The sequence below is a fragment of the Amblyomma maculatum genome, chromosome 2 (genome assembly GCF_055883805.1).
Source record: "Amblyomma maculatum isolate TAMU_Amacu chromosome 2, ASM5588380v1, whole genome shotgun sequence".
Lineage (NCBI taxonomy): Eukaryota > Metazoa > Arthropoda > Arachnida > Ixodida > Ixodidae > Amblyomma > Amblyomma maculatum.
Window position 1 is genome coordinate 149,627,885 of NC_139345.1, and position 14,772 is coordinate 149,642,656.

At 49.5% G+C, this 14,772-nt stretch overlaps 2 protein-coding genes and 1 pseudogene across 2 annotated transcripts in view; 1 reads left to right on the forward strand and 2 right to left on the reverse strand.

Moving 5' to 3' along the window:
• LOC146200158 (uncharacterized) overlaps positions 1-14,772 on the forward strand; it is a 66,243-nt gene that overhangs the window by 33,946 nt on the left and 17,525 nt on the right. The window lies entirely within an intron of this gene.
• Positions 5,346-6,514, reverse strand: LOC146200159 (uncharacterized). The gene has a single exon (XM_084592886.1). It carries the CDS (start codon positions 6,395-6,397, stop codon positions 5,456-5,458), a length of 942 nt encoding a protein of 313 aa, XP_084449012.1. The 5' UTR covers positions 6,398-6,514; the 3' UTR covers positions 5,346-5,455.
• On the reverse strand, positions 8,444-9,441 carry LOC146200160 (uncharacterized; annotated as a pseudogene).

Genomic DNA, 14,772 nt, shown 5'->3' on the forward strand with positions numbered 1-14,772 from the left:
CGAGCCAAAACGCATAGCCGCCGCTCTTCGCCACTGCGAACCGCCTGAATAAAAGTTGTAATTGTACATACATCTCTTGTTGGAATTATTTGCCTCAATCTATCGAAAAGGCGAAACAGCCGATGAGCTCCGCTCAAATTCCGCATTAGGAAGGAACGTAATCGTCGGAATTTTTTTCAAAACGTCTCCGATAAAGTTGCAGAACACCTTGCGGTAGGCCGTCTCGTTCTGGTGTTCTTCCATTTTTGCTCACCCTAGCGCTTCTACCCGTCTGTGTGCTACGTGATATTCTTCGTATGCATTGCTTGGCGTCAGTGTCGATAATATGCATGCAGTGAGGTCACTGTCAGGAGTTCTGTAAGCTTTTAACGAGACGCTCTGCAGGTTGTGTTGTGGCTTTACCGGCTTGGATACGTACCATCAAAGCGGGGCCGGACCTATGCATGTCGAGCTCATTGCACCAAACGCAGCAGGTAAAACTGCCAATTTCACACCGTGAAAAAATTGCAGAAAGTCTCGCGAAACACTTTCAAAACGTTGAGGAAGAGCAAGATGGGGGAGGCAGCAACTTTGGGCAATCCGCAGCGGCATAACTACATTGACTAACATGCAATGCGGCAGCGGCGGCGGCTTAACGAAACCTCTAGTGAAATTGACCTATTGGCAGTGGCTGCGAATTTGATGAACAGTTTGACCAGGGAATCAATTCCGCCAGAGCCCTTATACCTCGATTCAGACATGCTGATCCCGAGTCATAATGAAAATTTCTTGCGGTTTGAATAAGGTGGAGCTTCGTGTTTAGGTCAGCTGGTTTTTAGTAGGACAAGTATGATCACGTCTGTATATTAATGAGTGTTTGACATGAAACCAAAGTGCTGAAGCGCCCAATTTGAGGAGGAGGAGGAAGAACATTTATTTCCGTCGAATATGGCGCGGCAGCCACCTCCGGGTCCGCACGCAGGCGTCCAGGGAGGCAGTCCGTCCCACCGCGGCCAGCGGACACCCGGCCCCGTCTAGGAGAACAGGTCTTCATCCTCGGCCGCCAGGCGGACGGCGAATCGCTGAGTTTTTTCGTCGGAGCTTCTTAGCGTGGTCTCCCATTCATCACTAGTTTTAATCGCGTTGCGCCCTAGGGTACGAACGCATCTCCATATTATGTGATTTAATGTTGCCACGTGGCCGCAAAATTTACAAATTTCGGTTTCTGCACCGTCCCTCTTCCGCCCTCTGGTACCCGTCCAACTTCTCCACAGAGGCGAAAAGAAATTTCGAGCTTGGAGTCTTCTCCAGTCGTACGATTCCTTTTTACTCAGGGATCTATCCGGTGGCGGATATATCCTCCGGTCTTTCTTCAGATTGTCGATCACATCCCTGAACGTACCAATACATTATTTTCTCTTAGATGTTGTGGAGGCGTCCGCAGCACCCCGAGGTAGCGAGGAGCGGGCGAGCATGTGGGCAGCCTCGCTGCCGGCGAGACCGGCGTGTGCTGGGGTCCAGATTATGGTCACGCTTTCGGTGAGAGACAACTCGTTCAGAATTTTTGCAGCACGATTGCTGACTCTACCCTTGCTAAAATTCCTAACCGCCGCTTTCCTATCGCTGATGAAGTGTTTCACGCCTGGTCGTGCAATGGCAATGGCTATGGCATTGTCCTCCGCCTCTGCCGGATGTAGATCTCTGTTTATTTCGATTCCTATGGCAATCCCGGTGTCTAATAGGGTGACCGAGGCTACGTCGCCTTCTTTCCCGATCGCTGCATCGGTGTAGGCGACCGATCCCGGTTGGAGTTTGTTGAATTTGTTAGCGAGGTGCTTAGCTCTGCTTTTCCTCCTCCCCTCGTCGTGTACGGGGCGCATGTTCTTCGGTATGGGCGAGACGTATAGATGCTTTCTGATTTCTCGATCTATGCTTTCTCTGACACTTTCGCCTTCCCCGGGCGCTAGTAGGTTTACCCAGTCTAGGATTTGCCTACCCGCCACCGTTCCTGCCAGTCGCTCTCTCTAGGACAGCCTGACCGGCACAGCTAGCTCTTTCCACTCATTATGCAACCCCATTTTCGCTAGAATGTCGTTAGAAGTAGTTATGGGGAGTCCTAGAGCGCACTTCGTGCATCTCTTAATTATGGTGTTTAATTCGCGTTCTTCGGTCTTGTTGATATTTAGGAATGGAGTCGCGTAGCAAATTCTGCTCTTGACAAAAGCTTGTACGAATCTGAGTCTACTAGCCTCCGTGAGACCACTCCTTCTGTTGGACGTCTTCCTAAATACTCTGACTACGGGCTCCGCCTGATCTTTTAATTTCTTAATCAGGCTTTTGTTACTACCTCTGCGGTTGATAATCATACCTAATATTCTAATTTCATCTACTTTCGGGACTTCGTTCCCGTTGACTTTAACTTTGATATCTGGAGTTAGCTTCCCACTACTGCTGGTCATTACCCGGAGCTCCGATTTTTCTGGCGAGCTGCAGCATAGACCTACGTCCTCTGCGTGTTTGCTGATTATATCTGCTGCCTCTTGGAGCCTGGATGTGATGTACGAGTCGTTCCCGTCGCGCATCCAGACGGTCACATCGTTCACGTAGATGCTTAGCTTTAAGTCATCGAGATGGCCAAGCTTACGGGGGAGCTCCCTCATTACGATGTTAAAAAGGAAAGGTGAGAGTACAGCCCCCTGCGGAGTGCCTCTGTTACCCAGCGGGAACTCCTCCGAATTTACGCCCTGAAAGCTGATGATCGCCGTCCTGTCTCGCAGGAATGATCTAATGTAGTTGTAGGTTCTTTCGCCTACTCTTAGCTCAGCGAGCCCGTCGAGAATGGCGTCGTGGCTGACATTGTCGAAAGCTTTCTTAAGATCTAAGCCTAGAAAAACCTTCGTATTTTTTTCCTGAAGTCTCTGACTACACCAGAGCGCAGCTGCATGGCCTGAAAAGACACTCGGCCCCCGGGCCGGACCTCGTTAATAACAAGATGCTCGCAAATCTGGGCGACGAATCGATCAATTCCCTAACCAGATATTTAAATCAGGTGTGGGAGAGGGGTCAAGTACCCCAAGAGTGGAAGAGGGCTAAGATCACCCTAATCCACAAGCAGGGAAAACCAGCGGGCTTAGAGAATCTCCGCCCAATATCACTAACATCCTGCGTAGGCAAACTACTTGAGGAGGCTAACCAAATACGCCGAAGAGAATGATGCGTGGGCGGCTGAATTGGTCGGATTCAGGCCCGGCCTCTGTACGCAAGATACCATGCTCAGACTACATAACGATGTAGTCAAAGACTTCACGCCGAATTTGAACCTTTATTAACCGCTCTAAATCGGCCGTAATTTTTCATCTCTCTTTATGCTTTCTTGTTAAAAGGAGCCAAATTGACGCGTGTTTGTACCACTGTAATGGAATGATGAAAGGCTCAACAGGAAGGCTCTTTTTTTTTAGTCGATATTTATTGCCTCAAGGCATCAGTAGGGTATGAGATGAAGGATGAATAAATGATTAAATTAATGGAAAAAGGTTGGCTGATTTTATGAAGTCCAGATGTGAGCGATGATGAGGTCCCTGCGTCCAAGTGACGTATGAGGCAGGATTGGTTGCTGAAAGGCCAGCTATTCTCAGGTGCCGGATTCGTATTGGCTTGAGTGCTGGGCAGTCCCACAGCAAGTGGTGGATGTCGGCCTCGACATCTTCGTTGTTACAGATCGGGCATCCTGGGCGAGGATATGTGTTGGAAGTATGACCACGTCCTAGTTACAGCTGGTGTAAGGGCAACACCGACCCGGATCCTCCTAAGCGCAACCTCCTCTGCACGGGTGAGACCGCGGGGAAGGGATATCGCACACGGAGGGATAAGTGCACGTGTGCGGCGCCGGAGGTGCTCCTTTCTTGACAAAAGGAGGGTAGCGTCGTCGACTTCGAGAAGCCGTGGAATTGATGCGTTTTGGTTCACGAGGCGGGTTGCAAAATCAGCTTGACTTTGGGAAGGCAGCAGATCCCGTGGGACCCACTCAATGCGTATTGATTGTGGGATGCGCGCTGCAAGCTGGTGGATGTCCTGGCAAATTTTGGGGCAGCGGCTGACACGTCGGAGCAGACGTACTGCTTGAAGTGCGTCAGTGCGGATGACAATGTGGGCTGTAGGGAGCATGGTTATAGAAGTCACTGAGCAGAGTGCCTCCTGAACTCCCACAAGCTCAGCGCAGAAAGATGTAAGTGGTTCCGAAAGCTGAAACGCAGTTGTCTGATTCAGGCTAGGTCTCCGTGGACAGTGGATTGCCGTTTTGGCTTCACAGCCTTGCAGGCTACCATCTACGTAAACTACTATGAAATCTTGAGGCAGGTTAGTATCTTGCTCTTCAAATCTCTGGCGTAGGAACGATGCAGAGTTGGCAGACGTCGGTGTGCGGATATCAGTTGGCTTGTTCTCTCCTAACTGTATAAATTTCCAGGGAGGGAGAACTGGCGCACGTGGCTGAAGAATAATGTGTGACGTTGCATACGCCCTCAGTGCTTGCGTGGAATGTGACAAAGTGGCCTTGAGTCTGCGAGCATCTCGGCGCTGCTGCACCAGTTCATCGATGGTGTTGAGTTGCGCATTCTCCTGTAACGCTACGACCGGTGTGATTCGTGGAAGGCATGTTATGGTCATCATAGCTTCTCGATTTACGGCTTCAAGGCGATCCCATTGTGCCCTTGTAAGATGCTGGAATTGGGCCTGATAAACAATACGGGGCTGCAGAACCGCCCTCACTAACTGGCGTGCAACAGACGAGCCAGCGCCACCCGTTTTAGGGGCAATTCTTCTTATTAAACTTATAGTTTGAAGTGCTTGCTTTTTTGCCTGAGAGAGCCAAGCAGTCGCTGATCCTGATTGGTGAATTGTTAAGCCCAGAATTTTCAGGCTCGAACTTTCTTGTATTGGGGCGCCTGATAGAGAGAGACGAATTGGATTTGAGGCAAGTTTACGGCGTCTACAGCGGTTGGCGACTGACGTGTATGAAGTTTTACACACAGAAAGGTGAAGGCCAATGGAGGATGCGTAATCAGAGGTTACGTCTAATGCTGACTGAAGGGCGGCTTCTTGAGTGAGAAGATCATGGTGAGTGCTCCATACCGTGATATCTGCGTACTGCAAAAACTTGATTTCAGGGATATCATGTAAGCGCCACGCCAATTGTATGAAAGTAATATTGAATAACGTCGGAGACAATACTGATTCCTGGGGCACGCCACGTAGTGAAACGAATGAACCAACAGTGTCACCGCTGTATCAGGTCGACAGGAAGGCACTCGACCGCATCACGGCCAGAACAAGAAGAAAGGATGTTTATTGATGACCATCGTATTTATAGGTTTCCATAGCGCGGCGCACGCACTGCGCATGACATGTGCTCCGTCATCAGGCTATCACACAAGCCTGATACATCCTTCCATGGTTAACACAAGATCAAAGCAAATGTTCATGTTAATTGATTAAAAGCAGCATCATAATAAAGGCGCTGTGGTGGTCGTATTGTGCGAGTCGACCTTCTGAGAGTGGTGGTCGCCCTGGTTGGATCTGGAAGGGTGACTGCAGCTGAGGGCGTGGCACCATGGGCTGGAAGTGGGCTGGAAGAGGGCTGCTGTGTTGTAGCAGTGTCAGTGCTGGAAAGCTGTGGTGTTACGCTACCAATGCTGTCGGTGTCGTCGTCACTTGTTTCAGCATACTTCTCGCCAGTGTGAAGCAGGTGTCTCCTGTTTCGTCGAAGAACACGACGATCTTCAGTCATGACGTGGTATGACCTCGGAGCAGCTTGTCCAACAATCTTCCCTTTCTGTGACCAAGTCGTATCTCTTAGTCGCACCACGTCACCTTTAGCAAGTTGTGGCAACGGCCGCCCTTCGCATGTCTGACGATGCTTCACCACATCAGTGGCCGTGATTTTGCCGAAATCTGGAATATTAGATCGAAGGCGCCTCCCTTGAAGAAGTTCACCAGGGGATTGACCATCGGCCAGTGGTGTTGAGCGGTAGGCTAGAAGGCCTAGCCAGAAGTCGTCTCCTGCATCGTCTGTTTTTTTCATTATGCGCTTCACAACTTGGACACCTTTTTCTGCGAGGCCGTTAGACTGCGGGTAGTAGGGACTGGACGTGACGTGTGCGAAGTCGAACTGCTTGGAGAAGACCGCGAACTCTTGGCTTGAGAACTGGGGTCCATTATCCGTGCAGAGTTCCACAGGAACGCCATAACGAGCAAAAATAGCGCTGAGAGCCGCAACAACGCTTTTTGCACTTGTGTCTGGAAGTTTCTCGACATCTGGGAAGTTTGAAACAGAGTCATATACGGCAATATAAGAATGTCCCCCAAAACAAAAGATGTCCGCTCCGACCCTGTACCATGCACACTGTGGCACCATGCGCATGAGCAAGGGTTCTTTGGCTTGTTTGTACGCAAACTTTCTGCACGTTGAACAGTTCTGAATCAGCTCAGCGATGTCACTGTTAAGGCCCGGCCAAAAAACGCGACGTCTGGCTCTTTCTTTGCATTTGTTCAAACCAAGGTGACCAGCATGAATTCTTTTTAGCATTTCCCGGCGCATGCTCTTCAGTATGACGGCTTTCGTACCCTTGAAGAGTATTCCGCTGATAACGGACAGTTCAGATGAAAAAGGCTTCAGTTCACCTTGAATTTCTTTGTCTGTTGATAAGTCGGTGACGACAGTGTTCAAGTAGCAGTCCCGAGCTGTTTCTTTCGCCAGTTCCTGTTGTGTTGTTTCCGTGACCATGCAGTTCAGGAGCTGAAGTGCGTGAACTTCTACATCTTCCGTAGCACCCGCATTGTCAACTTCGCCTGCCGGAGTCGCTCGTGACAGCATGTCCGCCAGGACGAGGTGCTTGCCTGGAACGTACTGCAGCACATAGTCGTACCTAAGAAGTCTTAAAAAGAATCTCTGTAATCGTGGGGGCATGTCACAAATTCCTTTAGAAGAAATCGTTAAAAGTGGTTTGTGGTCGGTCTCAATAATAACCCTCTGTCCGTACACAAACTGGTGAAACTTCTCGCAGCCGAACAAAATTCCGAGCGCTTCTTTCTCAATTTGTGCGTAACGTTGCCCAGGAACTGTTAGCACTCGGGATGCATAGGCCACTGCTCTCCAGGAACCACCGTGACACTGCAGAAGTGCCGCCCCAACACCATCTTTGGATGCATCGCATGTTATTTTCGTTTCCTTTTTAGGGTCAAATATTGCTAATACGGGCTCTGTCGCGAGTACCTGCGTGACGCTTTTCCATTCTTTCTCGTGACTTTCGGTCCACTCAAACTCGACTTGAGGTTTGATAAGCGCTCGTAGCAGCGCTGTTCTGTCCGACAAGCGAGGTACGTATTTTCCAAAGTAGTTGACTACTCCTAACATGCGCTGAACATCGGCTTTGCTTTTTGGCATTGGCATTTGAACCAAATTGCGCACTAGCTTCGGACTTGGGGAAATTCCAGTTTGTCCAATGACGTCACCCAGAAATTGAACCTCGGTTAGATCAAACTTGCATTTTTCGGCATTGAATGTCAGTTCTGCCTTTTCGGCGGCTTTTAACACTGCCACTAGCCGCTCGTCATGCTCTTGCCGTGTAGCCCCCCACACAAGAATGTCGTCGATATACACATGCACTCCTGGTAGCCCCTCAAGCATCTGACTGAGCATTTTGTGAAAAACTTCCGGCGCAGATGCGATGCCGAACGGTAGACGCAAGTAACGATATCTACCGAAAGGAGTGGCAAATGTGCATATTTTTGATGTTCTCTCGTCGAGTGGTATCTGGTGAAATCCAGAATTTGCGTCTAGACAGCTAAAGAAGCAGGCGCCTGTCAATTCCGCTTCAATATCTTCTCGCCTGGGAAGCTGGTAATGCTGCCTTTTTATATACTCATTAATCCTTCTGGGATCCATGCACACCCTAAGTCTGCCATCTTTCTTTTTGACCAAGACCAAAGGGCTTACCCAGTCGGTAGGGTCGTCTTCCTTTTTGATGATGCCGGCCGCCTCCATTCTCTGAAGCTCGTCACGCAGGGGTTGACGCAAGGACAGGGGCACCCGCCGCACTGGCTGGACGACCGGGACAGCAGCTGGCTGCAGTACCATGCTGTAGGGTGGTTTCATGCAACCTAACCCTTCGAAGACGTGCTTAAAACCTTTAAGTGCTCCATATTCAGCGGAAGCGCTGATAGTGTCGATTGACCGCCGCACCAGACCCAATGCTTCGCTTGCTTCAAGCCCAAGTATGGCCTGACGACCATTTTTCACAACGTAAAACTTCACCGTAGTGCCGGCGTTCCCAATTGTCACTTTTTGGACTGTTGTTCCAAAGTTTGTGATGACGCCTCCATTGTAGGCTCGCAGCACAGAGCTCGTAGGGTTCAGTTCGGCAATGTGTAGCTTGCGGTATACTGAAAAGGGTATAATGCTTGCCTGTTATCCGGTGTCTACCTTGAAGAGTGCTTCACGACCTGCGATTTGAGCTTTCACAGTCCAGTCCTTACTGTCGCTGCTTGCGATGGCAACGTCAAGAACGTCGAACTCATCGTTCATGTTAAGTTCGCTGACTTCGCTAACGACTGCCTTGGCCGGACAACAAATTGCAAAATGGTGGAGCTTTTGGCAGGAGTTGCATCTTTTCCCATATGCCGGACACTGCCGTTGTTCGTGCCGTCGGTTGCACTTCTTGCAGCGATACGCAGTCCTGTCGAGTGCAGTCTTCTCTTGTGGATCCATACAGTGACGGCATGGCGCTACATACCGAGAGACAGCGTCAATACTGTTATCTGGCTTCTCCCAGATCTGATTTCTTCGTGCCACTGATTCCGCTACTCGGCACATTTCTTCAGCCTTTATCAATGTTAGGCCCTTCTCACGGAGCAATTTTTCACGCAACTTTGAATCGTTCGTCCCAAAGACGATCTGATCTCTGATCATTGAATCGTTCAGACCTTCGAAGTTGCACTGCGTTGCCTGTTTCTTGAGATCTCGGATAAATTTTTCAAACGGTTCTCCATCCCCTTGCTTCCTCGAGCGAAATACGTAACGCTCATGCACTTCGTTGCTTGCCTCAGCACAGTAGGCCTCGAACTTCGTGACCAGAGTGTCATAATCTTCTTTGTCTTCACAGCCTCAAACTTGAATGTGTTGAAGACGTCAAGCGCTTCATCTCCGGCGACGCTTAAGAGGAGCGCTGCTTTTGCTGCACCGGTTCTAGGATCCTCTTTAGACGTGGTCGCCTTGATGAACAGTTCCAGTTTCTGCTTAAATCGCTTCCAGTTCTGAGACAGGTTTCCCGAGAGCTGCAAGGGTTCTGGGGGCTTCAGCAGGTCCATCATCGACCGTGGCTAACTGGCCACTTCTGACACCATGTATCAGATCGACAGGAAGGCACTCGACAGCATCACGGCCAGAACAAGAAGAACGGATGTTTATTGATGGCCATCGTATTTATAGGTTTCCATAGCGCGGCGCACGCACTGCGCATGACATGTGCTCCGTCATCAGGCTATCACACAAGCCTGATACAACCGCTGAGGCGTATTGCAAATTTTCTTCCGTCCAAAAATGATGCGACAAAAGTGCGTACTCTCGGAGGGAGATGAAGCATGTAAGTGTCATTCAGGATTGCAGCATGACTGATGTTGTCAAATGCCTTTTCAACATCCATTGCTAATATGGTACGTACATTGCGGCTGCGGGTAGATGACAGAACTACTGATGCCAAGACAGCCAACCCATCCCCTCTACTTATGTATGGACGAAATCCAATTTGAGCAGGGTGATAAAAACCGTGCTGTTCAAGCCACCAAGAAAGTCGTGTGGCTAGCATTTTCTCTGCGAGCTTGCAAAGCGTTGATGTTAAGGAGATTGGTCGTAAGTTGGCGAGGTTCGTTGGAGGCTTCTCAGGTTTGGGAATAGGGATCACGACAGCGGTTTTTCAGCTCTCGGGTACGACACCATCAAGCCACACTTTGTTTATGGTGTCTAGTAGTTGAGAAAGTGCAGCAGTACTGAGGTTCTTGTAAACCTCATACTGAATTTTGTCCAGGCCGGGCGCTGTTTTCCGTTTCGCATCGTCAATTGCAGCCAGCAGCTCGCGCATCGAAAAGGGGGTCGCAATTCCATCTGCATCGGCAGCAGATGGTAGTTTCCATGCGTCTGCAGGGATACCTGCCAAATTAAGGTTTACAGCCGAAGGAGGCAGTATATCGTATTTTGGGAAAAATTTTCGAGCAGCTTCTTTGGCGAAATCACCCGGCGACAGATTAGCCGCAAAGCATGCTGTTGCTGCTGCGTCAGTGGAACGACCATGTTCCATTGCACGAAACGTTCGCCATAGTGAGGCATTCGATGATTTATCACAAAATTGTTCACACCATGCATGCCACTGGCGTCGCGAGAGATCGCGTTCATATCTCCGAGCCTTCGTGGTAAGATAATTCAGTCGTGTACGTGCCTGCCCCGAAGTAGGGTCTCGTGTAGCAGCCAGCTCAGCTTGACGGCGGGCTGTCCACAGGTTAAGCAGGCCGAAATCTGGTGCCGGTCTACCTACATCAATCCAGGTAGTAGCCGTAGCGCTGTTTAGTGCTCTCTGTATGCGGTCAACAAGGAGTGACGGCGAATATGAAGGCATACTGTCGAGACATGAGCGAAAGTTGTCCCAGTTTATCACGGAGCATTTGCGGCGTAAAGGGCGGAGACGGGAGGGATGGAGACCGATGAGGATAGGGTGGTGATCACTTCCCCAGCAGTCCGGCTCCATGTGCCATGAGGGAGTTATTGCGCCCAACCACCACGTCAAGTCTGGAGCATAGGCAGCACTACGTATGTGACGCACAGGCCGTGTTGCTGTCCCAGGGTGATTAAGCAGAACAAACAGGGCATCAGTGAAGGCGTCCCGCACACGCCTACCACGAGGGCTTGCAGTCGGATACCCCCAATCTGGGTGAGGGGCGTTAAAGTCGCCTCCGACTAAAATTGGACACCCGGGGTATTGCCGACGAACACTTAAACCAGCCAAGATTAATACGGGAAGAGGCGCCTCCAGCTGGTCGAACGTAATAAGAAACAAGAACAACGGTTCCTTTCAAAAATTTCGCAGCAACTGCCACTACCTCTTGGTATGATGTGCACCAGTTTTCGAGAGAAAGGCGTACATGAGGAATACTCGTTTCAACATATATCGCCGCCTTTCCAGGGGGAGAAGCAGTCTGCACGCGACGGTCGGTCATTGAAGGAGACACGTAGCCGCTGAAGCCAGGAATAGATGGCAAGGCGTTCGTTTCCTGAAGTAACATAGCCCACACCCGAAACTTGTTAAATCGCAGTCGGTTCCTGAGCTCGGCCACCGTCGTGGAAATGCCTCTACAGTTCCACTGTAGTACACCAGGACGACCGGATTTCGCCATTTTTGTGTGCTAGTCCAAGCGCTGTAGTATCACAGATGTCAGGTTGGACAACTGGTTGACCATATAGCGGAGCAGCGATGTTGCAGAGTTATCATTGGGCGTTGTGGCACTCTGGGAAGAGGCAGCAAATGGCCCTGTTTGCGCGGGATGAAGGCGGTTGTGTTGGGCAATTACTAGATTTGGCGGTTACTTCTGCAGCTCGCCGACGTCGAGCAAGCATTTCGCGGTGTTGTCGGAGCTTAGAGACCTCTGCTAATAGACGATTGATTTGCTGATCCACTACAGCCATATCGTTGTTTGGTAGATCAGTACACTGCTGTATTGGCTGTTGTCGACGGTGTTTCTTGAGCACCGTATCATTAGACTTTGTCTTAGCTGGAGGTGCATTCGAAGCGGGCTCAGGAAGCTCTGGCCACTCGTCATCATTCCACTGAAGAGCTGCAAAGCGATTAGATGTCTGCACCGGTGGCATGTCCTCTATTGGCCAACGCTTAGTGTTCCGATGACGAGCCTTCTGCGTTGCCTTTTGCTTTGTCGGACAACTTGGAGATGTTATCTCGTGGTCGTCCGATTTGCAGAGGCCGCATCGGTACGTAACTTTTCCTTCAGACGCAACTTCATCGGCAGTAGCAAAGGGGCAAGATTTGCGCATGTGCCCTGCCCGAAAACAGTTATAACAGTAAATCACACTCGGTTTATACGGCCGTGGCCTTAATATGCAGCCGTAGCAGTACAAACAGGCTGGGAGTGTCGGAGGGCCTTGCAAGGTGATCATGCAGGAACGCCCCTTTCCTATGTGTCGGGCCTGTATAACTCGGTGCGTTGGGCAGTACAGCTCACGTTGAAGGGTGGTTTGATCTTCGTTTATGTCGACGTTGTAAACGACGCAACGCTGCAAGTCGGAGCCTTCAACTAGATACACTTGCACAGGCACTGCGATCTCACTTGTGACTGAAATATAACTAAGCGTTTGGACACGTTCCACCGAAGTAAGTCTCGGGAGCCACACAGCTATAGCGTTTGACTTCTTCCTTGCCGTGAAGCCCCGAAAACCTCTGGTTCCGAGACACGCGTCCAAGTTGGCCTGGATGATTCTGTTTGGTATATCGGTGAGGCTTTTGTTGGCTAGAGATTTAATCGCCACTTTATAAGATGACGATCCCGGTGTAGGTGCAACCTGGTTTTCGATAGTTAAACAGGAGCGCTTTCCTTGATAGCCACCACTTGCCGAGGACGAATTCGATTGATTATCTTCCGAAGGACGCTTGTGAGGCGCACGGGTGCTCGTTGATACGGATGGTGGAGCCGATAGGTCCATTGAAGAGCTTGTCTCCTCAGGTCGCACTGTTGGATGTGCATCTCGTCGTGTTAGCTGAGTGGCCATAGCCGTGCTCCGCCCAGAGAACAGTTCACTTACGGGCTGTTGTCCATTTTGGGAAGGCTGAATTCGCGCTGGTGCTGAAGAACCGGGAGCACCAAGCTGGACCTGAGGCCGATGGTCAGGTAGAGGTGTCGACGGCAGGGCAGGAGTTGCAGCGAGTAACTCCGGCGAAGCTGTCTCTGCCAGCGTGGCAGCGGCAGCACTAGGCCTAACCTCCGTGCCGACCTGAGCTGCAATCATGCATGCGTAAAATGCGCCGGAGGTCTCGCAACCTGACTCGGAGAGGACGTCTGTAGCTTCCTCGGAAATAGAAGATCCACTTCTCTGGAGACAGGACAGGTGCTTACAAGGACGGCAAGAATTTTCAGAGGAGCGATGAAGCCACCTTAGCAGGAAGATGAGGTTAAGGTGCTGTCAGGCAGAGAGGTATACATGTAAAGTGGCTGGCAGGAGGTAAACATTTATAGTAGAGGAGACGTCAACGCAGCATGTCTCCTGCACCTCTAGGACCTTGAAATTGTGCCGCATGCTTTAAGATAATGGCGACCAGCGCAATGTACAGGAATCTGCTAAAATGGCGAGAATTGGACCTAGTTGGTTATTCATAGGGTTTTCACCGCGCTAACACAAGAACAACAAAAAAAAAGGACAACACCACAGAGCGCGAAGTTGTTTTTTTTGGTAACGTTGTTTTTTGCCCCTGGGCATAATGGAATATCTAAATAATAAAGGGCGCATTATTTCGCGCTTCGTGGTGTTGTCCTCTTAATTTTTTTTTTCGTTCTTTGTGTTAGCGCCGTGAAACCACTACAGGAATCTGCCACAATATTTTCAACCTGCCACAACTGCAGTCGGCTATGCACACTCGAGGCGTGTTGCTTGCGATTTTTGTTTCTGCGATTCGTTATTGTGGACGACTCGGTTATGGACACTTTGGCTCTTAAACCCGTATATTGATTAACCAAGCACGCCTGTTCATGTTCTCATAGCCAGCAAGAATAAAAAAAAAAACAGTTCAGAGGCTCTAATGAGCCTTTTTTTTTTCGTGCTGTGTACTTCATCTGAGATGAAGCCTAATTCACTCCAAGAACTTAGCGCTCTTTACGTTTCCCTTAAAAATAGGGCGTGCGCAAATGATGTTTTCAACCGCAGTGTGTTTTACATGTTCGGACTAAAGTTAAACGCGCACGTTAGTTACGTTTCACATTTTTCGCTTGTTGCCTACCTGAAGCTACCAGTCGTGGTATGTGCATGCTCGTAGTGCGCTTTCACTTGAACAAATAATTTTTTCTGATGTCGCATACAAAAGGCGTGATCGCAATTAGAGCGGAAAAGCGCGCTACGTTTAATGATGTACGCGCCAGTATGTGCCCAATACACGTTAGATGATGACACCGGTCCAGTGCGCGCGTTTTGGTATTCTTTGCATGTAATTACACCAAATCCGAGCTCCGTTAAGTACTACGCCTGACCTGCGTAATAACAGAAAGAGTAAAAACAAAATGCGTCCCAGATGGAAAATACTTTGGTTTCAGATTGCAAACTCCGCTTGTCCAGAAACGAAGCTTTAAGCAAAGTATGCTTATTCCAACAAAACAATATCAGTATTGAGGCGAACATGGGCAGGGGCGATTTTTTGCACTACTTTAATCTTTTTTTTTGTGACTTTGTTTTATGCCTGAAGTATAGTCAGCATTTGCTCAAGCTTCGGATTCTAACTTGTTTTTCATAAATATGTAATTAGTTGTTTATAATAGCTGACGGTTACTTGTAGCGACTTACGTGATTTGACTCTAGATCTCTGTGATCTCTCGTAGCCAGCTAAAAGAAGTTTTTGTTGCACATTTATTTTTCACCTATCGTTTCGATTCGATTCGTTTTCAGGTTACAGAGGTTTCTGTTTTGGGCTTGATAAATTTATCCTCCCTCCTGTTGTGCGGAATGGCTTTGTTTTACACTGCCGCGCAGATTAC

What these genes read in the sequence shown, in the direction of transcription:
- LOC146200159 (XM_084592886.1), bottom strand. Translation starts at nt 6,397, where the DNA reads ATGCGCATGGTGCCACAGTGTGCATGGTACAGGGTCGGAGCGGACATC.